This window comes from Haliaeetus albicilla, chromosome 11, assembly GCF_947461875.1.
Source record: "Haliaeetus albicilla chromosome 11, bHalAlb1.1, whole genome shotgun sequence".
In the NCBI taxonomy this organism is placed as follows: domain Eukaryota; kingdom Metazoa; phylum Chordata; class Aves; order Accipitriformes; family Accipitridae; genus Haliaeetus; species Haliaeetus albicilla.
Genome location: NC_091493.1, coordinates 27783827 through 27809821, shown reverse-complemented (window position 1 = coordinate 27809821; position 25995 = coordinate 27783827). Strand labels below are relative to the sequence as shown.

The 25995-nt window shown below is 47.4% G+C and overlaps 1 protein-coding gene across 3 annotated transcripts in view; it reads left to right on the top strand.

Annotated features, from left to right (window-relative positions):
- Nucleotides 1-25995, top strand: part of SH3PXD2A (SH3 and PX domains 2A) — a 269379-nt gene that overhangs the window by 45037 nt on the left and 198347 nt on the right. For all 3 annotated transcript variants that reach the window (XM_069796906.1, XM_069796904.1, XM_069796905.1), the window contains exon 2: nt 508-588. In XM_069796906.1, coding sequence (XP_069653007.1) covers nt 508-588 — 81 coding nt within the window. The remainder of the gene's footprint in view (nt 1-507; nt 589-25995) is intronic.

The window sequence follows — 25995 nt, the reverse complement described above, 5'->3', positions numbered from 1 at the left end:
ATTTCTTTGTTGAACTAGAGCCATGTCTTGCCTGTGAAGGGCCACGATCGCATCTGCATATACGAGGAAAACCCGGAGCATTGGGTGGGAGATCAGCAGCCCATGATGGGCTGTTGCTTCAGGGGTGGAACAGCTCTCCGAGCCATGCCTGCAACAGGGCCTGGGACCCTCCAGATGGGCACAGGTGGAGGGCAGGGTGTTGCTGCTATGGACCAGAAAACGTGCCATCACTCAATTAAAGCTTTAATCCCAGGGAGAGCAAAATCATTGGGAGCTGTTGATGGGGATGGGTGGGAGAAGACTGGGTGCTCTCCTGAGACCTCTACTAAAGGGTGCAGTGGGGCAATGGCTTTAATTTAGGCTAGTCTTGCACCCAGGGCTATGTTCCTCATTGTGAGCAGGAGCAGCCAGTGAGATGTGGAATTGACCTATGCTAACTGTTCAGCCTTTAGACATATTCTGTGCTTCATGGCCCACACTGACTTGTGTTTTCTTTTCCCTGAACAGGTCTATATCATCAATGTAACATGGTCTGACCTGACTTCCCAGATCATCTACCGGAGATACAGCAAGTTCTTTGACCTGCAGGTAAGTCTGTCTTGTCTAACATAAAATATTATTTCTACTCACACTTCTAGTCATGTTTCCAGCTGGCTTAATAGTGCCTTTAAATAAGGCTTTGTGCTTGTTTGGTCTGTTACATGTCATGATTTGAAACTTTTCAGACTCTGTCCTTGTAGGGTATAAGATAAGTGGGTGGTATGCTCACAGTGAGTAACTTGCACTGTAAAGACATTTAAAGCTGACATTTTCATGAATGGTTCCTATTGAAGAGGGGATCTAATTTTAAATACTTCAGATGCACTTAGAACAGAAAGAGCGCTACATTTTGGGCCCCCAGAAACTACTTACACAAGTTGCTGAAAACAACAGAGCTTTTGCACACTCCCACAGCAGTTCAGTAATGGAGATGGTACTGAAAACCTTCCAGACCCTCCTTCTAACCATCTACCCAGCCAGCCGGTGTCCTGGCTCTTGCTGTTTTGTACAACTCCTTTGCTGTATTCTGTGCCTGTATATTTAGATTTCATTGAAAGCTTTCTTGCTAGATAGCTGGTGACCGAAGTCTGAAGCCAGGAAATAGGAAAAGTCCAAATTACAAAGTTTCACTGTGGGCATCAGCTACTTAATTTCTGCTCCTAGGCACCTGCACAGGTAGAGAGAGCTTTCTGGCAGGTGTCCTATTTAGCAATAATCCAGATTCATTGATACCTTCGTATCATTGTACCTTTGTAGGCAGCAAAACTGTAACTGCCTGGGGTGAAAACAAAAGCTGTGGTTTGACAGACTCCATAACTTTGGGGGAAATGTCAGTTTTGGGCTGGAGCTTGTGTTTGGAGCTGGGCTGTGGTTAGAATATCAAGTGAGTCCTCACAGCCAGTGTTAAGGATGTACACAGCTGGCTGGGCTGTGTCCTGGGAAATAACATTGAGCATTTTTGCCGTGATAAATTAGGAAGAAAAGGGTTCCTCCCTTGGGTACCTGATCTGAGATACCTTGAAGAGTCCTAGTTTCATCGTTGCTCCCCTTTATGTGTAATTTCTGGTACTTGGACACCTGAAATCTCTAGCCTGTTTTGCAAGCTATATCGGTTATGGCCTCCTGGATTTTCTGGTAGAAAATGGGACCATTTCTATGGCTGGTCCTGATTTCTGTGTTTGCTGCGTGGCTGGAAAAGAGGGATGTTCTTATGCTTCCTCCTCTGGCCCTCTCCACTTCTTACTGGGCTGAAGTGCCAGGCCTGCCAGTCCCACTGCTGTGAAGAGTATGTTAATGTCTTCTCTGTGTCTGATGTACCTACTAAAGATGCACAGCTTTGTAATCACAAACAGTTGTTGTCAGCATGCAGATTGTGGCCAAAACTGTTTCTTTCTCTCTCTTCTTTTTCTTTTCACCCCAGTTCTGTTTTCATGTATATGTTCTTCTGGGTCTCCTGGCCTTTCCTGGTAGGTTTGAAAAGTTCCCATCAAGCATGGAGTTATCAATGGGGTTAGTGTGTTGGACAGGAAATGATGTCTCAATCAGGGAGTGAGTCCTGAAAGGTCCCATTGATAAGTGCAAGGGGGCCTAGCGCCAGTGGAAAACTCTCGCTTGCACAACGCTTCTCCCCCCACGAGAAAATACGACAAGAAAGTAACAAAATTCCCTTCCTTAACCCTTTAGCCTCCCAGGGATCTCTGTCAGGGCCACCACTGTGTGAGCAGTGACAGCCCTCTGCAATAGCCTCTTTAGCTCTTGCAGCATGGGGCACACAGTTACTGAAACTGAGGTCTTCACCTGGGGTTTCTACAGTCTTGTAGTGTCTCTGTAAGCATGTCACTGTGGCGATCTGTGCCTCAGTTTCCCAGCTGTAAGATGTGGACAAGGCCCTGTGTGCTCAGGTGCTGTAAGGTGCTTTTAGACTCCCAGAGGTAATAAGTGATTTCCACCCCCACTCCCCCCTTCTATTATTTTTTCTGGGCTTTTGATGCTGCCTGAGCATCTCCTAGGTGAAGCAAGGGAAATGTGCTTTGGGTCTTGAATTGCAACTTGTATTTACAACTCTAATGAAGCCTGCAAAGGGAATTGGAAAAGCAAATGAAAGGTCAGGGCACTTTGGGAAACCCTTGCATTTTGGGAAACCTGTGGCTTGATGTGCAGTGATTCTTGCTCAACAGCAGATTTGCTCCAGATAAGGGGATGACCTGTGCTTTCCAGAGTTTTGGTGGAAGCTTGAACTTCTAACCCAGCACTGGTTGGACCTGGATTTTGCAACCTGATACCATGCATGGTAATGTGGCCTTAGCATAATCAATCTACTTCGGTAATGTCACTGCTTATCTCCATGAGGCCCTTCCAGTAGAAAATCAAGCAAATGCTCAGTGTGTAATGCTCAGCCGATTCACGGGCACCACTCGTGTCCAAAACAGCTGGAGTCTGCAGGTCTCTGCCAGCTCCACTCGTCCCACTGTGTCCACAACAGAGCTGCACTTCAGGGCTTCCTAAGCCTGCACATGTCTCATTTGCTCTTGACTGGAAGTGGAGGAACAAGGGCTGACTTGTAATGACTTAATCAAGGCTGCAATGCCTGGTGTTGACAGTGACACTGGATAGGACCCATGGGGAAACCTGGGGGGCTGCCCAGGGGCGAGGAGGGAGGAATACAGATAATTAATTTCACTACTGCAATTTCATGTTTCTTTAAAAAAGAGCCCACCCTTCCCCAAATGGCTGTCTCTGTGGGAAGTGGCTCAGAGGTTTTGAGAACCCTTGCATTACTAGATACTGGTTTTTTTGAAACACTTCATAGCAAATCCTCTTAGACACTGCAGGCAGTAGGAGGCTGCTCTGTCCCAAGGATTCAATTCCAAAAAGTGTTTGGTTGTGCTATTTCAGCAGCACATATGCTTGAATTGCGAGTCAGGTTGTTTTCAAGATAAGTAATAGGGCAGTGAGACTGGACATACCATGGGCTTTGGAAGCTGGAGCTTGCCCCATGAAGGTGTGAGAAGTACAGCAAATAGAACCCAATGCAACAAGCCAAGTGTCAGCACTGTCCTGCTTCAGTGAGGGCTAGAGATCTATAAATACAGGCTTAAATTAAATTGGGGCGTTGCTGCATCATTTCATTGTGCAATCAAGTCACATCTGCTGCTGAGCATGGGTCAAATGATGGCAGCAAAATACATGTGGGTGCCAATGTTTCAGCAGATAGGATTGAAAGTATTGAATTAACTCTGCATAGATGAAAGCATTATGATAAATTGCTTGTCAAGTCCAACTACCTGTTGTCTTTCACCCTGGGGAGGCATTTGCACCTGAGCACCACATGGGGTCAAAGCCACCTCCGAATGTAATATTTTAAGTGCTGCTTTCTTGTGCACTTGCCCGCCATGCAGAACAGGGGACTGTGAAGTATGCATCCCTGGGAGAGCGATGTGAACATCACCTGTAGGTAGTGCTGACCCTCATGACGGGCTGGTGGCTCACTGAGGTATGTTCTCTGGATGCTGTCTGAGGTCTCCTATCATCGCTGATGGATTTGCTGGTGGTGATAGCAGAATCCTGTCCTGAGCTGGTAGTTCAGCAATGCTCCTGTTGTCCCCAGAGGAGCTGAGAAAGAACAATGTTTTATTGGGATAGCAGGGATAATTCCTGGTGTTTGCACTCTGCGGTAAAAGACATCTACAGGTGTCAGGTCCACATTTTTCTTGCTGGAAAGTGCTTTTGGAGGCTGTTAGCAGGATGGGGATTTGCATTTGAGCATGGGCATAAATAATTACCCAAAGCACAAGGTGGAGAACTGTGGAGATGCAGCCAGCTTACCTTCCCAGTGGCCATGCTGGGCTGGAAAGCAACAACAAAGTTTGCAGCTGGCAAGTATGAAGGGTGGCTCTTTCCCCACTCCCCATATCACCCTTCCAGTTGCTCAATACCACCTTGGGCTTTTTGTAGATGTTATGACCCCAGCTGGGTGCTGCCCCTTGCTGCTGAGAAACCCTCTCCCCAGCAACGTGAGCAGGCAAAATGTGACCAAGCTTCAGTGCCTGGTGTCTTAGCTTGAATCATCAGCAGCTCATCTGCATTTTTATCCAGTGACTCCAAATGTTCTGGTCTGATTTCATACCTGTGTTACTTGGTACCTGGAGTCAGAGTATGAACAGGACCAGAGTCTCAGCAGAGGGACCAAACCCTATGTTCAGATACTGGCCTCTCCATCGCTCCCATGAGGATGGCTGGGTCTCTGTGTGTGGAGCTGGGGGAAGATCCTTTCTCACAGTAGCTAAATACAGCTTTCTCCAAGGCAAAACACAGCAGCTGGCTTTAGTGGCGTGCCATAATCCCACGTTGTGTTTCTGGCTGCATGAGAGGCAAATGACATCCCCGCTGGAGCTGTGGCAGGAATGTTAGGTAGGCAGATCGCCGTCTCTCCACACAATGACCCACACAGATGTTTTGGCTGCAAGGAGACATCTGAAATGTCACAATTTTGAAAAGGCAAATAAACAAGGCTCTGTTCAAGCATTCACTTTGTGTATCAGTTAACAAAAAATTATCTGCCTGATGTGGTCTGCTGATCTAAGCAGGTTTTCTTCAAAGTGGCGCAGAAAGAGGAACTCACTAGCAGCCAATTAGAACATTAAAAAAAAATAAAGAATATAAAGAATTTTATTAGGGAGCGGAAAGAGATGTAAGTTGTTTTCAGACTGACGATAAAACATCAAGGGCTTCATTTGTTATTGCTAGGGTCATCCTGATTGTTTATAGTGCTATAATGGAGTAACTGAGCATTGAAGAGGACATTAAACAAAAATGGTACTACAAAAACCAGTAATTGCAGTTTGTATCACTGCTTTTCTTACTCAGACTGGAGTTCATCTGAATGCTGCTGCTATTGATTGTTCTTCCGTTACATGCTCTTCTGTACAAACATCCCTTTCTCTGTTACCCCAAGCTGTCTCAAATATTGTAACGTCCACTCTCATTTCCAGTTCGGTGGTTGTAACTGTACCACGTGCCTGAGCACCCTGTATTCCTCCAGGTCACTATGATTTGAATCAGGACCTTGTGGCAGTGGGGTGCAGGCTTTCTGGGGCAGAGCAAAGGGGGAATTGCAGCAGGGTACTTGCAGGGTAGGTGCCTGATGTGATTCTGATGGAATTGTGTATATTCACTCCATTAGTTAGTTTAGGTTAATTGCCCAAATGGAGAGCTAGAGTCCTAAATCTGGTGGTCCAGCACAGTCTAGCTCAGGAATGACTGTTCTTGTAGAACCTATGATATTTCGTGTTGTAACATTCATGCTTTTAGCTCTGCAGGAGCGGTGAATCAACAAGCTCAAGCATGCGCTAAATTTATCAGTAGTGAAGAGTATAGGTAAGAATGCAACGGGGCAAGCATGCTCCCACATTTGCAAATGCTAACTCCTGACCCTCAACCTACCAGGCCTTTTTAGCAGGATGAGTGGAGTCACCGCCTGGTCTTCTCAGCCATCCACAGCAGCAGGGTGACTCTGCAATGCGTGATGCTCTCTTCCATAGGTGCCACCCCGTGCATAGCTCCTGGCACTGTGGGAAGGGAAGAACGGCTGTTGATGTGGCTCCGCGCGTGATGCAGCTTGCCCCTCTCGCAGCGTGGGAGGTTTGCGTTAAAAAGATTCCCAGCCTCTGACAAGCTCAGGGAGTGTTTCTGTTGGGCTATGTGTGTGCGTCTGAGGGTGCGTACAGAAACAAGCAGGAGAGCTGGAGGAGAAGGTGGGGTCGGATAGGGCAGGGGAGGAGGTGGGGAGGAACAGCATGGCAGAGGGTTGTTGCATTAAGCTGTGATGCGAGTGCACAGTGAAACGTAAGGCCAAGGGGGAGAAAGGGAAGACTTTACTTGCTGGCATTGCTCCCGCTAGGCTATGTTGACAGCAGGGGATCTGGGCTCTGCAGTCAAAGCATGTGCCTCCCTCTGTTCTGGGCTGTGCTGGCCTTGGCCAGGATGGTCTGGGTTGCAAGGATCAAATTTCTTCTGCTCCCATTCCCTCGGTGTGGGATGCTGGGTCTCAGCACCCTGGCTCTGCTGTAGACATTGAAGCTGCTGTGAAATCCTCCTCCAGACCAGAGGCCTGGCTCCATACCTGACCTGTGAGGTTCAGACCCAGGGTTTGGCTTCAGGGCCATCCCCGATAGTCATGGGACTGTGGGGATGGAGTTACTCCAGCAGTTGGGATGTAGGGTTTGGTTTGAAAACAGCTTCCTTAAGAGCAGGATTGAAAGTGAAACAAGCCTAGGAAAATTCAGAGGAAATCTGAACGTGGCTCTGGCAACATGTCTGTTCCCAAAGGTCAGCCTCGGCTCCTTGAGGAGAAATGGCACGTCCTTTCTTCTGAGTAAACACGGGCGAGTTGTCCGCTGCCGCTATCCCGGACAGTGTGTGGAGAGGCCGGCAGTGGCGAGGTTTGCAGGTGATGCAGAAAACCAGATTTCCAGGAGGAGCCCTGAGCTGCTGGCTGTGAGGGCTGACTGTGCCTCCCATGTTTCAGCAGCTGTGCTGGAGCTCCTGGTGCAGCCATGCTTGCAAGACTTGGCTCTTGGTAGCAGAGACCCCCCCAGTGCCTGCCCTCAGAAAAATAGCCCGGCGGCAAGCTTGCCAGTAACAGGGGTTGCTGGGGTAATTGAGATGCCTCTGGAAAAAAAATGAATAGCTGATATGGTTATTGAGCTGGGAATAGTTGTCTTAGCTGATTTAGAGGCTATTTAAATACTATTTGTCCTTCTAGCCCTCAGTCAGTGCCTTAGGATACCAGCTGGCTTGGGGCAGTATCTTTGTCTTCAATGAATAAATGGAATTGTTTATAGTTCTCATTTCCATCATTATTTAAATGTTTGCTTGGCAAAACAATCTGTTCAGTTTCCAGTATTTGTTTCTAAAGAGACTTTACACGTCAGACAAAGGTGAGGGCCATGATGGGGAAACGGCAAAGTGTCTGCCAAGCTACAATAGAGGCCACATTCAATGAACATGGCAAATAACCTGCAGTTGAGAAAGCAACCCAGCCTATGGGAACCCTCCCCTTCATACTTCTGCGTTTGAGTGCTGTTGAGGCATAAAGCTGACACTTGAATATTGCCTGTACTCTGCAGCGTGGGAATCTTCTGCATGGTGGCTATGGGGTGATATTTGCTGCTCAGTGCCAATTTAATATACTCCCCAGCCTGCCCCATGTGCAGGTCTGGCTGGGACACGGGCGAGCTTAAAAAGTGAGGTGGTGGCTTAGCCAGCTCCTCAGGGTGTGACAGGAGTAAGGCAGGAACAGAGGTGATACCCACACTACCCCGTCTCGGTGGTCTGAGGATTCAATACAGATGCTCCTCTGTAACAATAGGGAATGGATTTTGCTATCAAAGGATTAAGATTTTTATTTTCTCTGGGGGCTGCTGTGGGTCAGAGGTGAGTCTTCCAACGGTGCTACTGTAACCTCTCACTGTGCAGAAAAGGTTTGCAATTCCAGGAACACCCACAGGAGTCTTAAGCATTCTGGACAATGTAGCAGTGAGGTTTTAGAGCTCAGGTTGGGTGGTTGCCCTGACCCCACTGTGGGACCGGCATCTCTGGAAGCTGCATCTCTGAGAGTTATGTCCTCCTCCATTCCCTTGCAGCACAAGACCAGGGTTCTGGACCCTTCCATGGCATCAGTGACTGTGATGGATGCTGTTTGAGGTCATTGCACCACAAGGGCATTGTTCCTTACAATGCTGATACTCTCCTAGATGTTGACAAGTCCTTATTTCCCCAGTGTTGATATCCTGCGTGTGGAATCAGTAGTACTGAAACATTTCATCACACTATCAAGAAGCTTTTGCTTTATCTGACCCAGATTAAATACTAATTCACTTCTAAGGTCTTACATGAGCATGACATCAAGTGGCAGGCTGCTCCAAAGATGAGTTTTTCTCTCCATCCTTGTGATCTTCTCATGTGCTGTGCAGCGACAATCTGAGCTGCTCCAGAGGGGCTGTGCAGTTAGTGATCTGTTCTGATTGCTGAAAGGAATTCACTGTCTCTGCTGATTTCCTGCCTTTTGCAGCCTCTAAGCAGAAGTTCAACACTGGTAGATCTTTGTTAGCATTCAGTTTATAGCTCTTCTTTAGGCATGCTCCTGATCCTAGAAGTAAAACAAAGTGTAATTAAGCTAAGGGCTCTATATGTAGTTAGATGAATGTGTAGGCATTTGTTGTGGTTGTGGGGGTTTTTTTGGTTTGGTTTTTTTTTTTTTATTTAGAAATATTGGGAGCATCACAAAGGGGTTCTTGACTTCTTTACTGTGTCCTTTTAACTATACATGGTCTCCTACTGCTATTCCTCCACCTTCTTAGAAAGCATCTTCGATCATCACTGTAGGGAGTGTGCATGTCAATGCACACAGACGTTCTTGATTCCTGCTGGAATAAATCAGAATTGCTCAACTGTGTGTTTCTGGCCAGCAGATAAACTTTACTTGTCAAGAGGATCCTGTGCCCCTGGGGCCAAGGGGACTGTGGGTTTTCAGTCTGCTGCTTCCCTGGAGCACTGTGCAGCTGCAGAGTGCAGCTCTTGGACGGTGTGTGATCCATGGTGGACAACGCTTTGGAAATTGCTGCCTCTCACAGTGCTAGGGTTTGGGTTTTGATCTGCACGATTTCATGAGTCTTGGATTGCACATGCAGTGCCCTGTAAATCTCATCAGCCAGGGGAGAGTGTGAAGTCCATCCCCAAGGTGTGTGATCGTGCTGGGATGGCGATGACTGCCAGCTCCGCTTCATGGAGGAAGGCCTTAGGGGGTTCGGAGGGGAAGGTACACCGGGGTGTGGAGTGGAAAAGTGGCTCAGATTTCAGGTGGAGAGTGAGAGCTCATAAAGCAGAGTTCCCCTGGGAGCCTCAATCTCCAAAATAGCAGCTGTGGGAAGTGTCGCAGTTAGGAGCCCCAAGCAAGCAGACTGGAGCTTCCCCTGGCTACAGAGTTACGGGTACAGTTGGGGAAATCTTAGAAATGAAATGAGTTGCAGAGGTCAGCAGCGATGAACTCTCACTGCTTTTAAAGGGCCCAATGGGGTGTGTTTTTTGGAAGGTGTATGGACTTTATGAGTTTGAGAGAGAAGCCTGCACTGAAGGCTCTTGGCCCAAAGCTGCATAAACTTTGGGAAAGATTTGGGAAGGTTCAGCTGTGATGCCAGTTCCTGGTGCAGCTTCTCTCTCCAGTTCAGATCTGATGGCTGTAAAGTGATACCAGATGTTCACGTATTCATGGGATAGTATTTTTAGACTGAAAAAGTCTCTGTGGATATTATTTGGAAGCTATAAACAAATTGCTTTACCTGCTTTTTGTGTGCATGCATTTTTTTATGAATTATCTAGAAAGAGTTTAACTTGGGTGGGTTTGTCCAACCCAAGAATCTCAAGGGAGTGCTGCAGAACTGTAATGGATAGCAGATTTCTCAGTGGACAAATTCGCATTGTCTGGAGTAGGAACCTGGTTTATAAAGGATTAAAGCCACTCTGCTGGGGAACAGGAAAGTTAGCTTATATTCTAGTATCAGATACTCTGCATCCACCATTTGAACTAAACAAGCTTGTTATCTGCAAAGATCCTTCAAGATCCTTGAAGAATATCCAACTCCACTTACGGACCTGTAGCAAGCACAGAAAGCAGTGAAATTGGTCAAAAGAGTTATTTGCTTTGAATTATTCCCTTGCTTTCTAGAGGTTTGGTTTATGTAAGTTGTTCTTTTTATCAGTAACTACATCCCACGCCTATTGCTGACCTGGAGGCTGTGAGGACGGTGGGGACCCCGCAATGTGGGAAGGGCTCTTCTGGATACAGCCACAGAGAGGAAAAGTGATAAGTTCTCCCAAATGAACTGAGTTGACTTACATCAGCTGAGGAGGATTCAGACCTATTTTCATAGCTGTTGGTTGCTTTTAATGTTAAAAATCGATGCAACAGGAACATGAGTCCTTGCAAAGTTGTGGTGCTAATGGAAATCTAAAAACATGCCTGAAATTGTCAAAAATTCTGAACCATGATGGAAAATTTTGGTATTGGGCCCAGGCCTGCTGTTTTTGTGCCTGGACAGTATCTCATACAAGGGATTATGCAGATTCATGGTAAAACTGGGGTGAAAGTCTTTCTTCAGCGGAGTGTGTCAAGGCTCAACATATACCTCCTTTGTCATCCCTCCTCCATCTCCATTATTCTGGTGTTGGAAGGTCTCATCATAGCCCATTAGGTTCCCTCAGCAGGATTTAAAGCTCAGCCTTGGGAGGAGCCCACTTGTTTGTTAACCTTGTTCCAGGTTTTGTTTGCTGGAACAATAAAACACAGGAGAGGAGTTCGGCTGTGGGACTGGCCCCATCCAAAGCTACAGCTCTGAGGCTGCTCTCACACAGGCAGTGAATTCTCCAAATGCCACTTGATTAGCACATTTCCTCTTTTACCAGAGATCAAGATCAGACTTTTTTTTTTTTCTGGAATATCTGTGTGAAAATTAAATTCTTTGGCAGGATTTTTCCATGGCCTTTCTTCCCTGAAGCACCCAAGTCCAAAAAGTTCAGGCATGACAATTCCACCCCCTCCACTGCTTCACCGCTCTCCCCTAATCGTACTCAGCTTTCAATTATTTATACTGCCGGAAAATCGCATGGAGTTCACACCCCCAGCCCCGAAACACAATTCCACTTTTGTGTGGGGAATACAATCCTTCACTTTCATTAAGTGTGCAGAGACCGAGATGAGAAGTGCCTGTTGTGTTCGCATCCCTTGGCTTGCGATGAGAGGAGCTGGTTGTTTTCGCAAACGTCCTAAATAGCCCTGCAAGGGTTACGGGGAGTTTATTTACATTATTACATTTAAGTGCAAATAGAAAATTGCTCGGCCATAATGGAAAGGTTATGCAGGGCTCTGTCAGGGCTCTTTTCCCTGCCACCTCGCCCCTCCCAGCTTTCTGCTCCTACAGGCTCAGATGTGGGAAGGCTGTGTCTGGAAGGAGCTGTAGCTCTTGGTCCTGTTATGCCAGGGTTTGCTTACAGGACAAACAAAAGCATCAACTGGCGTCTCTTCCACTGTGGACTGTGTGTAGTCCTGCCTGCCATAGGAAAGGCTCCTGATCAGGCTCCCCCCAGCCTGATTTATGAGTGTTGGGTGCTATTTGCTTCTTCCTGGAGCACCTGAATAACTGACCTTTTCTGCAGAAGCGGCGTACAGAGCGTGAAGTTGGGAGTTTGTTTTCCGCCTTATTCCCTTCTTGCTTGCCTAGAGTCGTGGCGTGCTTCTCCTTTTCTGCAGCCAGAGCAGTTTCATGTCTCGTGCAAACACAAGTATTCCCACTGCAGAACTGTCTTTTGCAATTTCCCCTTTCCCTCCTTCAGGGGAAGCATTGATGAGTCTCCATGGAGCGGTCAGGGGAGCAAAACCCACAGAGGAGCCATGCTGCTGAGCAGATGAGTAGTGAAGTCATTTAGAAAGCAAGAATACTGGTGGTCTGGGGGAAGGACAGCCTTGTGCGCAGTCATTTCTGGGTGCCCTGTTTGAACAACACCTGGCCAAGCTGGGGGCTTCGCTCTCTGCCTTTTGCTTTTCATTTAAAAGGAGAGATCTGGTCTATAGGATCTGTGCAGGAAAGGGAGGACTGGAACTCTTACAGTATGTCAGATCCTTTGGCACTGCCCTGGCTGGTAACCCACTGACTCCGCACCTTTCGTTGAGCATTTACCTGTACAAGTGCCTGTAACCATAGTTTTCTGAAGCTACCCCATTTAACTGTTGGGTCAGCATTTGCTCCTCCTTGCCCATGCCCAGCAGAAGCATGGCAGGGTTGATGGTCCCTTGGTGTGCGTGTGAGAGGTGTCCTGGGAGCATGCCACGAGCGTGTTTCTGACCCGCAGCATTCCCAGGTCCGAACCCTGAGAGCTTCATTCTGGGTAGGAGCCACAAGTACGTAGCAGCAAGTCGCACAGTTCGGGCCTGTGACTGCAGCAGGGCGGCGAGAACTGCAGCTGTCCCTAATGGTGCAGGCGGCTCCTTGGACGTGGGACTCGTTCAAGTGCAGCTTGGGACTCTGTGAGGGTGCAAAGCGAGCAGAGCAGGGAGTTGCAGTCCGGTGAGGAGGTTCATGCTTTGGAGCACATTGAGTTGGTGACAAATTCTTGACTGGCAGAAGCTGTGAACAAGCTCGCAAAGGACGAAGCAGAGACTCAGAAAAGCATCCCTGTGTGTTTAAGATTTCTGTAATTTCTGTAAATCTGCAGTGCAAGCAAGAGTCTCTATCACAGCCATTCGTGAGGCATCGGTGTCGATGCAGACGTGTCTCTGATTCACCAGGTGCAGTCAAGGGCAGATCCTAATCGATTTAGCAGTGTTTTTGCAAACTGAGTTAACATCACAGCTGTGTGCCTGGGTCTCGATGCATTTGTTTTTTTAAGGGTGTGCTAAGAAAACCAGTGGGACTTGCTGAGCTGCTACCTTCAGCCAGGTGTTTTGAGAGAGGTGAAGGACAAACCATGAAAACACTGTGAGAGAGGAAAATGGCAAATGGGAAGGAATTAGAAAGCAAACCAGAAAAGGACTAAGTAAAATGATAACAGGAAAAAAATTCTTTCAAAGGACTAAGGTGAGTGTAATGATCAAAGTTTTGTCTTACAGGGAGTATATCTTATCCAGCTAGAGCAAAAAATATTTCACAGGCTTTTCTTTTTATCTGCGTAATCTCTGGCTCTTGGCAGCCCAGTGAGCTGGGACTGGCCTTTCTGTGGTCTGAGAAGCTTTGAAATCCCAAGTCCAGGCTTGTCCTGGTCACTACAGTGATATGCGGCTGCTGCTTGAGCAAAACTAGCGTGTGTGTCTTCTCGGTGAAGAAAATATGTTGTAGGATGGCACACTGCGAACACCTACATCCGTGTAACAAGTCCAGGTTGTCTTGTAGTTTTTGGTGCATTGGTGGCTGTTTGTGCAGCTTTGCAAAAACCTCTGTAGCCATCTGTGATGCTCATTGTGTTACTGTGCTGAGGGTTAGAGGGTGCCAGTCTCCGACACATCTCACTTGCATGTAAGGGTAGGATTTAGCATTTGATGTTTCAGGAGGTGGCAGAGCTTTGTTTGCCATTGGGATCTGGGAATAAAGCAGATGGAGCAGTAAAAGGTGGTGTGTTCCATGAAGGTAGTCCCTGGCTATCCTTATGCAAAGGGAGAAGTTTGCAAAAAGTGTTTCTAAGGTGGAGAGAAGCCCTGCAAAGTTTCAGGTTCATTCTGGGTGTGGGACAGCCCTGGATTATACAGCTGAGCAGGGCTGTGCTGTGGGCTGCAGGAGCACTAGGGCTGTAGGTTCCTGCCTGTTGCTGTTAAGAAACCTCATGTCGAATTCTATTCCACTCTTAGGTCAAAATATATTTCATCGCCTTAGCATGGAGATGTTTTTGGTGTAATTAGCTGGAAGTCTGTGGTGTGGAACAAGGAGTGGGGAACTGCTGGTGTGGCAGGAAGGTTATCTGGAAATATCCACCCATAAAATGGGGGCTATAATCAGCCCTCCTGGAGAAAGTTTATTCATTAATGTTTGTAAAATGCTTTGAAGTCTTCGGCTGGGAGTCTTTTTAATAGAGCCAAATGTTAGTTGTATTACAGTAGCTAAGCCAGACCTTAATAACCATGTTCCTTTTCCTCCCCCCAAGCCCCCAGACATTTCTGAGAGGGTTTGGTGAAGAAGTGAAACATCAGCAGAGTGACCAAAGAGAAGTGAACTGCTCAGCAGAAATATAAATAGTGCTTTTCTGTCTTGGGATTATGTCTTGGTGCCATGGACTTTTGCTGCCAGGAGTGGAATTTATAGAAGGGATGAGGAGTTTATTTCCAGGCTTGTACCATGTTATCCCAGTTGGTAACTGGTTTAGGGTCCCCTTGTGTTAGTACTTACTGGTGATTAAAGTCATCCCAGCTTGTCTCAATGGGAAGTCATCATAGCAAGACTGGCATGCTGGGATGGGAGGGAGCCATGGCTGTTGATGGGATGCATGGCGAGCAGGGGGAAGACTTTGCTGGGCGAAACAAGGAGGTCCCAGAGCAGGATACAGGGCTGAGCTGGTCTGACGGGGTGCTCAGCTCTGGCTGCCCATAAGTGCCCCTTGCTCCATGCCTGTTTCCTACAGCATTGCCTATCCCCTATCGATAACAGAGTAGCATTTGCTTTTTGATTTGCTTGATTTCTGGTGTCAGGAGGTAAGGCTTGGTGATGGTGTTGGTGGAAGCAAGGGTCATTTCCTATCATATGAAGGAAATGGGGCGGGTTCAGTCCATGCTGTGTCCCCAGAGTACCTGTGGATGGGATCGCAGCATGGAGGCAAGCGGGTAAACGGGTGCATCGAGAGTCGTGCTGTGAGGACACGTCCCAAAGAGTGAGCTGCTATTACAAAATTGTTCTCTGGGCTTGCACCCATTTGCTCTGGGTGGCAACTAGGAACACCTCATTAGTGTGGCCTGATGTGTCATGTGCTCAGACATGGCTGATAACCTTCCGGGACAGCAATGACACCCCGGCTCCGTATGCATCCGTTCCCTGGCCTCGCCCAGGGTTAGGCTGGGATGGCTTCTGCCTCAGGGACTGCGTTGCTGATCATTGGCTGAAGATTTGAGTTGCCAATGTATGCCTTGGTGTGTGGGAGGCTGCTTTGCATTGGGATGATGGGTCTCAACTGGGTGAGAAAGGAGATGTCTCCAACCTAGAGGCAGAGCACGCTACGTTGCATGCACCCTGTAGCAAGGATTCTGGGAAGGTGGCTTGGCAAAGCAGAGAGGAGCCAGCGTCTTCCCCAGAAACCTGACGTTTCTAGTGACCTGTCCTTCGAAAGCGCCCTCTGATCGTGGAGCTCGCAGCCAAAGGCCGACCCAGCCCTTGCCTCTAATCTCATGTTTCCTCTCTGAGTCTGGTCCCTGGAAAGATGCAGCTCTCCAAGAAGACATTCCAGGGGGGTTTAATCACTGTGCTTGCTGCAGCCCTGCTGTCCTTGTGGTCTAAGCACCTGCTGTTTCATTTAATTAGCAACAAATGGGAGGCATAGGGTGGGGGGGAAGAGAGAGCAGCACCCTGGTGAAGTATTTGCTGCGATGTGATATATTTTATTTTGGGTTTGGAATGGAGGCCATGAGGAACATTTTCCAGAGAGCTCCATAAACCACCTCCGTTCACAGGGTGATTATTTGAGGAGGGAGGGGGGTGTGGATTTAAATCGGTGCCGCTAATTTCTGCAAACAGCCACATTATTTTTAATTCATACTCCAGACTCCCTCCACCCATGGCTTGATGTTAGGAGCTGTGAATTTTCCACGTCATAACAAAGTCCCTCTATAAAAGGGAGCCCTTTAAATATATTTTTAAAAATTGATTTCAGATACATCAGGCTCTCAAGTAAGTCAGTCTTCAGAATGGAAAACTAACTCTTTCCTTCCCTCATGGTGACCTGTTAATTTATTTGTATTTCAGTAGCACATACCAGCTCTGAGCAGAGGTAGGTCTCTCTGGTGTTAGGGGCTGAAAAATGCATGAGAGGCCGCACACCCTGATGAATATTAGTTGAAAGAAATAATCCCTTTTTTCACCATGATTAATTAAGCTTGGGAGCTCTCTGTTGAGATAAAAGCATTACATTGCTAGCAGCATTTTACCAGTGCAGGGAAGGGAGATGGGGACAACTGGGGCGAGGCTTATCCCTGCCCTTGGGAGATCAGCAGCCACAGCTTGGTGCAGGGAAGGTTACAGTGCAGCTTCCATGTGCTCCAGCCCACCAGCATTGGGGGCTGTTTTTCTCTGTGGGGCTGGCAAGTTTAACAGTGATCTCTCATACTGCTACATCTGGTGCAAACTGTAATTCACAGTCTAAAGACACATAAGGTGTATTGGCCTTCTGTCTTACTTTCTTAGGGTGATTAAAGCACCACGAGAGCTGCAAGGAAGACCACTGTATTTTTTTTCTTTTACCCTGCTTTTTTTTCTTTTGCCCTGCCCTGACTAAAGCAAAAAAGCTGGGTTTTAGAGATTTGGGCTTTGAATTCCCTGTTCTGCAAGAGCTTTCATCTCCCGTGGATTTTGAGAGGATAAATTCATTTGTGGCCATCAGGTGCCTAGATGCAGCTGTGACCGGGGTCATGATAAAAAGTCAGACTGATCGTTTTGTTCTCATGTGGAGTTTTAAATTCAGTCCTGGGTATTGGGTTCTGGTCCAAGGACAGTAAAAGTTCACAGAAAATTCTCATCTTGTGAGATTGTCATAATCTTGAACACCAGAAATACAGAAATTCTTGCTCTGTGTCCACCCTATAGGCCTTCAGTATTAGAACAGAATAGAGTATTTCAGTTGGAAGGGACCTACAATGGTCATCTAGTCCAGCTGCCTGACCAGTTCAGGGCTGACCAAAAGTTGAAGCATGTTATTAAGGGCATTGTCCAAATGCCTCTTAAACACTGACAGGCTTGGGGCATCGATCACCTCTCTAGGAATCCTGTTCCAGTGTTTGACCACCCTCTCAGTAAAGAATATAAGCCAGTTTGTAGTTATTCATTGCCTACACAATCCTTATGTGCTCACTGCTGTCAGTGGCACTGTAATAGCTCCTGGAGACTTCCCAGTTGGGAAGGCAAATGTAAGACAGGTTTCCCTGGGAGGGGAATTTGATTGTACCTGAAAATCCAGTGGCATTGTGGAAAAAAGAATCACCTTTGCATGAAGTGCCGAAGCATGGAAAAGTGGTCCTTCTGCAACCTAGAAATCATTGATTTTGCAGAAATTGGCTCTTCCTCTTGTTTTTCTGAGTCGTTTCATTGTTTTTTCATCTGCTTGCAGGCACACAGAGCACCTGCACATCTCGTGGACCTGGCAGACTCCTGCGAGTCAGCATTATGCTGAGAATCAAGCCCATAACCCCCCAGCAGTATCTCTTCATCCTCTTAGTTTTTCCTCATTTCTCTATATTCCTATCTGATGTTAGAAATAGGTTCTTTCTGCGTGGATCAAATCTGGAAGCAGTACCTCGAGGGACACATTAAGATTCAGGATATAAAATTTGGAGTTCTTTTTCCAGCTTTGACATTTGAGAGATGCTTTTAAGTAGATGAGATACTATTACAGTGTCAGCCCATCTGTCACTGGAAGCATTGATGTTTGAATCATATACTTCTGCTCTGTTTTAACAGAAAGGCAAGTGAAGCTTGTCTGGCGGTTTGCCTTGTTGCATGCCTCAATATGGCTAAGAAGGGAAATTTGTTTTTGTTTTCAAGGCTCTGTTGTTTTTGCACTGTTTAATGCTGTTCAGTCCCACATCCAGGCAAGGGGATTGCCTGCCCAGGCTGCTCTTGCTGCTTGTAATGGAGAACAGCCCCTTTGCATGCCCCTTCACCTGCTGGTGCTTGCTTTCGAAATATGAGCATCTTCCTCCAGCTTCAAATCCTTCTCTATGTTGATACTAATCTGCAAGGTTCAAAGCAGGGGTGAGATTTCAAAGCCTTCTTAACCATGTTAGATCTGCAGTGTGATGCTCAGGCCGTGTTGAAAGCCCGTGTGTTGAAGCACGTATAATCGCATCTCTGCACCTGTTAGAGCAGGGAAAATTTCTTCTGAGTTTTGTTTCTGTTTTTCTTAAGCTGCTCTCAGGTTTTTCTCCTTTCCTGGCCAGCACGATGTTCTCCTGCATCTGACCTCATGGAGAGACATGCACCAGCCGCAGATGACGGGCTAGAAACAATTGTCTGCACCTGGCTGAGCAAAATGGGTTATTTGTGTGTATGCGTGTGTGCCTGGTAGTGTAATTTATTTGTTCAGTTACTCGAGCCAAGGTTTCCCCCCAAAGGAAGCCCTAATTAAGTGAGATAACTTTGCATCTGGGTTGCTGGCAAAGAGCAGCTCACTGTGCCTGTATGTGTGCTGGCCACAGGTGTGTAGTTGCTGCCCTCCCATGCCCTTTTCTGTCCCTGTTTGATAATGAAGAGAGGTTAGCAGTAGCTGTGCTTTGATGAGGCTGGTGTCTTGCCTTCTGATGGAAAATGGGTCATTCTGTGCTCTGAAATAGTCTATCTTACTCTCAGAAGGGTACATACGTGGAATGTAATTTTTGAAGTTGCTTTGTGTCCTGGTAGAAAGCAACTGATGTGTCGTTCCTCCTCCCACCTCCTCCCCACTTCTCTTCTTTCCTGGGATCTTTTTTTTTTTTTTAAATTGAAGTTTTAGGGCTAGGTTCTGCAGATGGCTGAAGTGGCAATTCCCTAGAGAAGCTGTACCCTGATCCCTTACAGCCCTAATGCTGAGGCACTAAAGGCTAATTCAATAAATAACCCTATGGAGCACATGAGGATCACGTGGGCTCTCAAAACCAGCAGCCAGGTCTAGATACTGTAGTGCCATCAGACAGCTTGGCTGCTGCTCGTAAGGGAATTACAGGGCCTGGATGCAGCCTGAATCTCTTTGATGCAAGTTACCATGTTCCTGGATGCTTTCTGTGACAAAGCATCATCATGTAATTTTGGGGGGGTTCTGTGAAATGTTAATTCCCTGCCTGAGCCGGGGGCTAGGGCAGAAGAGGGCTGTGTGGTACCTGCAGCTTGTTGGTTAGACTTGGACTTTCCAACACATCTGTGAGGAAGTTTCCACAATCTGAGCATCCTTCTGATGTCTCCTTATTGTGGCTTTGTGTGATGGGGAGGAGGACAGAATAGACAAGTCCAAAGCCACAGGAAGGATGAGAAATAGCCTGCACAGTGCCTAGCAGGGTCAATGCAAGTTAACTGTCATGCTTGTTTGGCTTGCCTGTCTCTGCCCCATCCAGCTTCTAAAGCTGATCACAAGACATGGAAAGGCATAGAAATCTGCACCCTCACTGGTCTTGTCCTCACTGCACCCTGGCCACCAAAGCAGCTTGTAGGTCACCTTCTTGCCTTCAGAAAGCCCCTCAGAAATGTTTGGGAAGGAGCTGCTGGATGGGATGAGTTGTTGTGGCTGCCTATTCCCTGCAGGTTGCTCTCCCCAGGACCCTTTCCTTGCATCACCCAAACACACCTCCATTGTATAATCAGTGCGTATCCTTCACCTGGCCACAGTGGATTACATATGTGGCCAGACAGGCTGGAGAAAACGTATGTTTTCATTTTGCAACAGAGTACGTGCCCAGTTATGCACAAAAGGTCCCTGATGATGCGCCTTTCCATGTGTCATTGGAAGAGCATCTGCCAGAGGAGAGCAGGCACAAGTGCTCACTGGCAAGGTGAACATGTAGCCAGCTGCGTATGAAGCAAGGGGTGCTGGTGTGTAGCCCATGTGGCTCTGTGGCCACTCTTGCCTTAAAGCTCAGGAAGCCACTGCCCTGACAGGGATGGGAGAGGCGTCTCCTGCATGGGTGCAACAGCTCTGGCTTTCAAGGCAGCACCGTGCTGCCTGTGGCAGGTAGCAGCATACCGGGTACCTCCTGTGCTTGGTCCTGCTGACTGCAGTCCCACCGACCATGGTCCCACCATCCGCAGTCCCACCGTCAGGTCTTGCAAATGCCACCAGGCAGGGATACAGGCTGGAAACCTCCTGAGGGGACGATGGAGCTGGAAGGAGTCCCTCTCCTCCCAGATGCAAGCGTTTGCCTCCGTGTGCTGTTTGTCCCTCACAACTTATAGTGGTTTTATCATCTGCAAGTCTGGAAAAGTCACAGCCCTGACAGTATATCTTGACAACGTGCCTGCGCCACTTGAAAGCTACTGAGATTAGAAAAGACCAAAAAAACACCCACCGTTGTCAAAGACCTCCATCGATGCTTTTAATACCCTGCCAAATATTGCATGTGATTAGTTGGTACAATACACAGAATACCATCTGGTCCACGAGCGGCGCGTCCAGGGCTGGATGATTATTATCTGAGTGAAAATCCTGGAGTAATGCACGAGCATGCAGAGCGTAACGCAGAGGCCCCATAAACGCTCGGTATGCCCACCCTGCTCCGAGCAGCACACACGCAGCCACCATGGCTGCCATCCAAACCCATCCACTTTCCCAGGGTTTGCTTTAATTCTCAATTAAATTAACAAAGCTCCTCCGGCAGACTTGTACTTAGAAAAATAAGGTTTCAGTCACAGTCTCCCTTCTTAGGGGGCTGGGTCAGGTTTGTCCTGCAGGACGTGTTGTCCATCCTTCCAGTGCAGTCTTGCATCATGGTCTGGTCCATCTGCAAGGTCCTTTGAGATGGCTGTGCAGGTCACCTGGGATCCTTCTTCTGGGTATGGGCTTTAAGGACTCGAATGTTACCCAAATCCCCCTTTTCTTTTTCAAGGAGAGAACAGTGTCCACGCTGCACGTCAGGGCAGTGATTGGAAGGAGCTGGCATGGGTCTGAGAGTCCAGCTAAGGTGCCTGTGTTGTGTGGTTGTGCTAGCCACGGGAGGTCTCTTTAAAACGGCTTCTCTGATACCTGTGGATTTTGTTTCCCCTGCCCAGAAATAAATCTGCAGAGAGAAACCAATCCATGAGATGCCATTGCAACAGGCGCTGGTAAGGACAGGTTGTTGCAAGCCTAGGTTTGTTCTTACATTCTAGCACGTAAATCCTTCCCTCCCTCCATTGCAAGCCCAAGTGGGCGATCATGGCTTGGAGTCTGTCCTTCGTGCGCACTGACCACGCAGTGCCCGAGCCGAAGGGCCCGCGCTGGGGCTGGGAGCGTAAAGGCTGGCAGCTGGCTCGGAGCTGTTGGAAACCGCCTGGCTTGCGGGCTGCTTGCTTACCTCCCTCGAGGCCCAGAGCAAGGTATCTGTTACACGTGCAGCTCCGTCTGCCCACTCGGGTGGTGGGATTTGTTGTCTGTACTCCTTTCTAAATCCCCCCAAAGACAGGAGACACATGTGTTTGGAACCAGATACGCAGGCAAAACATCTCGGGGTTTGGAGGTAGGGAGAGAGGGAGAAAAGAAGACAAAGGAGTCTCCTCCCAGCGTGGAGTTGAAACCTGTGGTTATGTTGTGCTTGGCACAGTTTCTTCATTGTATTGAGCTGGGCGGTCGCTCTCCCCCGTCTCCCCAGAGCTACAAGCAGTGTCCTATGGAGATGAGTAGATACCATTTCAGATGGAGTTTCTGAAGTAAAATATGCCATTGTGTTTGGAGCTATTGTTTCTGTTTTCAATATTGAAGTTACTTGTGGTTTCCAGGGGACAATATATCAAGCAGAGCTAACAGGCTGTAGAGAAGATGTAGATCATGAAAACAGAGGGATTAAGTTTCATACATTTGTAGCTAAAGCCTCATCTCTCTCATAGTAGTATAAGCAGGGGGAGTAGTCTTGCATGCTCACGAAACTCTACCAATTTAACTAAGGGTGTGTTTCTAAGCAGGTTTAGTTACAACTGTGGTCACCACTGCGTGAACAGCAGTAATCTCTCTAAGGATGGATCCTGTGGGTGCAAGATGAATGACAATCTGATGTATAAATCAGGTTTCAGAGCGTTCCTGTGCCAGGCTTTGCACCGGTTCAAACAAAATCAGTTTGTGAAGATGGGGTCTGTCTGTCTGGGTAGTCCTGCCTAAACCACCGATGAAATCAGCAGTTATATCTTTGAGAGAGGAGTAAGGAAGGGTAGAGGAGGGCATTGCACAACAAATGTGATACTCCAGCCCTTCACACCCCTGTTGCTTTGGGGGACCAGCTGAATCCAGGAGGAGTCACGCTGGCACAGGAGGGGACCCTTAAATGAAGAACCAGCCCCCTCTGCAAGATGCCATCCTAAATCTGTGATGTTGTGGAGCAGGTCAGTAGTTTTGTTCCCTGGATAATCTGACAACACTGGACAAAACAGACAGGGGCAAAACCAAACCAGCCTGCAAATCATGTTGACCTTAATATTTGGTGCGTGTTTTTGCTAACAGCAAGTATGTAATTAATAGCAGCACTCCGCTAATGGCTCTGTGCTGCTTTTAGGATGCACCTTCCAGTACCTTGCTTGCAGCTGCAATGCAACGTTCGCCACTGCTGCCAGGGGTTTCCTAAGGACCAGCGGGTTTAAAGCCCTGCAGCCTCCCACCGACCCGTCCAGCCTTTGTGCTGGGCCAAGCTGCTCCTGTCTGCACAAATGGTCTCTCCTGGGCAGGATTTAGGCACTTGCAGTTTTTACATTGTGAGGCCTTTGGAGTGGCTCAGTAAGGTTAATCCACCGATAAACCCAAAAAGCTCAGTGGGGCTATGCTGTATTTCAATCATTGCCTTGAAAGGGTTGAAATTTAAAGGATGGAAGGTAAATATTTTTTTAAATTCCCAGGGGTTGTAGGAAGTGGTGATTAATGGAAGTGACCTTGGTGCTTTGCTCCCTTTCAGTGAAGCTCTTAGAGTTGCCATCGTATTTAAAAATGGGACCTTTGCTCTGACAGTGCTGTCAGATGTAGTTCTGTTGCTGTCTGGAGGCCAGTGTTATGGGAAAGCTTGGTCCTGCTCCCCTTAAAGTCCCAGGGCAATTGTCACTATTACTGCAGTGTCTGTCACTGGAGCATGTTGGTCTCTTGCTGCTTATGTGCAGTCTGAAGGAACACGTCAAGGCCTGTGATTTTTGTAAGGGTAAAAACTTGCAGGAGGTAAGGAAAGATGTTCTTCTGTTGTGGTCAGCTCTTCTCCCCAGCCAGGATTTTTGCTGTGACCTGCAGTGAGCCTTTTAGGACATGTCCAGGTTGTGCAGCCTGAGCACCTGGGCTGGCTCTGGATGTGCCACCTCCGGAAAAAAGCCAAAATGCTTGCACCCCATCACAAAGTTATGAGCCTTCCTCAGAAGCTAATTGACCTGATGGCACATGGCATCAGCATGGCTCTGACATCTCTGCACGACCCTGCTGTGTCACATAACTGCAGCATTCATCTCTCCGCACCTCTCTAAAACAGGCATTATGGTATGGCCTTACTTCCCAGGGATGCCATCGGGACAAATCCACTGTAGACAGCACAGTAACAAGGGACGTATAATCACCATGGATAGATGGAAAAGTATGAAGTAGCCTTTGTCTGGGCATCTTCCAGTGTGGTTAAGTCGCATGAGGCCAGTCTAATTTAGCACCGGGGAAGGAAAATCCTTCTGGCAGGAGACATCAATAGCTGCTCTGTGAAAGGACAGTGTGGGCTTTCTGAGAAGCTCTTCAGAGATGCACCAAGTGCCTCTGTCATCCCAAACCAGCACCTCCGAATGTTTTGCCAGTCTGTGTTAGCCACAAATGCTGGGCTCATTCTGTAGAGCCTTTAGAGAAAGCTGCATTTCTGTATGAAAAATACCAAAAGTCTCAGCTGGGAAACAGCATTCCCTCTTCTGATGGATCATGTTGGGGAAAGACCCCCAGTCTCTGCTCCCCCCCTTCTCCTCCCCTGGCTATTTTAGTTGGATACTGAGAGGTTTGTAAGATTTCCAAGATTTCTGGTGGAAATTTTCAGACCTGAGAAAGCCATTTCTCCTTTGGGGATTACACCATGCTGTAAATGTCTGTTCTCTTTATTTTATATGCATTTTCCTGCTTTTGTTTGACTTTCTCACAGATTGCACTACATTTAATTTAGAACATATCCTATAATGCTGTAATCATCAGGCATGTCAGCCGGTTATCCGGATGGTTTTTGCTTTAATTTTTTTTTTCTTTCAAAATAAAAAGAAAGCCAGTTGCTGCTGCTTCTCAGGGATTGAATTAATGTACTTCTCGTGCATGCTGTGGCATCATGTAACACCACAAGAGAGACAGTGTCACTGGCTGCCTGATATAATTATTCCTGCTGCATTGTGGAACTGGTTACTGCTTTAGGAAGAGATGGGGTTTCACCTCCTTCTGCCGTGTAAGATGTCAGTTACTTGTGTGAGCAGCTAACAGATGGGCGGTGCTGTGCTCAGTCTGTTTCATGCCCTCACCCGAAGATCTCCAAGTCTTTTGCAAACTTTTGCTAATTGATATTATGCTCAGGAGCAGCTCTATTCTGGCTAATTTTGAAGGGGTTGGAGTTAGGCAGACCTTCTGCTGTCTTGTGTCTGTGAGAGGGTGAAGCAGAGGAGGAATAATAAGCAGCTCAGTGTGACCCACATCTAGAGAAAATTCTCCAACAGCTGTATCCTGCAGAGGGATCTGCCCCAAGGGCAGCAGTTTTGTTCCCTGTCATGCATGCCTTTCTGTCATTGCTCTTAGCAAGTATGGTCCTGAGCTGGAGTAAATCAAGTCTGTCCACTTACGTCATGGATGCTCCACTGATTAACCTTAGCAGAAAACCTGTCCTGAAATCAAACCATTGAAGAAGTGATCTTCTCTAGATCAGCATGTAGAAGGTGAATCTGTGGAGATGGGCTCTTACGTTCTCCACTCTCTTGCTTGTTTTCACCTGCTGACATTTAAGTGCTGATATGTTACCTAATAGCATGAGATCCATTTGCTGGAAATGGTGGCTAACCATCTTCCTTAAGTGAAAGACCCCCTTGGATGCTCTGGTTAACCAGGATTTGGAATATGCTACAGATGGACAAGCCCACAAATGGGAGGATAAGCATATCTGAAAACCACGGATAATACTTCTTCCATTTGCTTCTGTCCTGGTGATTTTAGATGAGCACAGTTCCTCTGAATTCAGTCTCTGACTCCTGCTCTGCAGCATAAGGCTCAGAGTGTTTGATGGCTCTTGATTAAATCTCATGGCACCTTCCTGAGATCTGTCTCACATTCTGCAGATTCAAAAGCAGAGACAGGACCGGAAAGGTTTATCCGTGGGAAAACTCAACAGATGACAGAATGCAACCCAGTTCCGTCCCTTTCTTGCAGATCACACCGTTTATAACTCACAATATAGCTGATGATGCTGTAACCATCAGTCATATCAGTGAGCAGCACAGCTGGTTTTCAACTTCAAAATGAAAGGAAATTGCTGCTGCTCCTTAGGGTTTTAATTAATAACCCTTCTTCTATTCTGGTATCTTACCTCCCCTTCGCATCTAAGCTTTGTTATCTACATCAGAGACTTTCAACCTTGTCTGATTTGCAGATGCCCTGAACCCCTCCTGCTGAGGGTGTGAGTTCATCATCACTAGTTTCAGATCCTTGGTAGCACCTTTGCTTTTCTTCCAGTTTCTTTGGCAGCCCTGTCTTAGAAGTGTGCACACAACCCCATACACGCACAGATGCCTGCTCTCCTCTGCCCCATCTCTCCGTTGGCTGTAGCCCCTCTTTCTCCCTTGGGATTCTGAACTCAGATCAGCCTCGTGAGAAGGAATCACCGAGAGCTGGGATCACCATGTGCCTGATGCCTAACTGTCCTCAGGTACTTTACCTTTCAAGTCCAGCAGTGGCTACATTAAAGTAATTGTTGGCTTGCCTCATTTTTAATGAAAAATGCGTTTTCTAATGAGCACTTGGAAAATGTGAATCTAATATGCCTCTTGGCATTCAGTGTAGGAAGAGTTGTAGCCTTGGGACCACTTGAGTGAC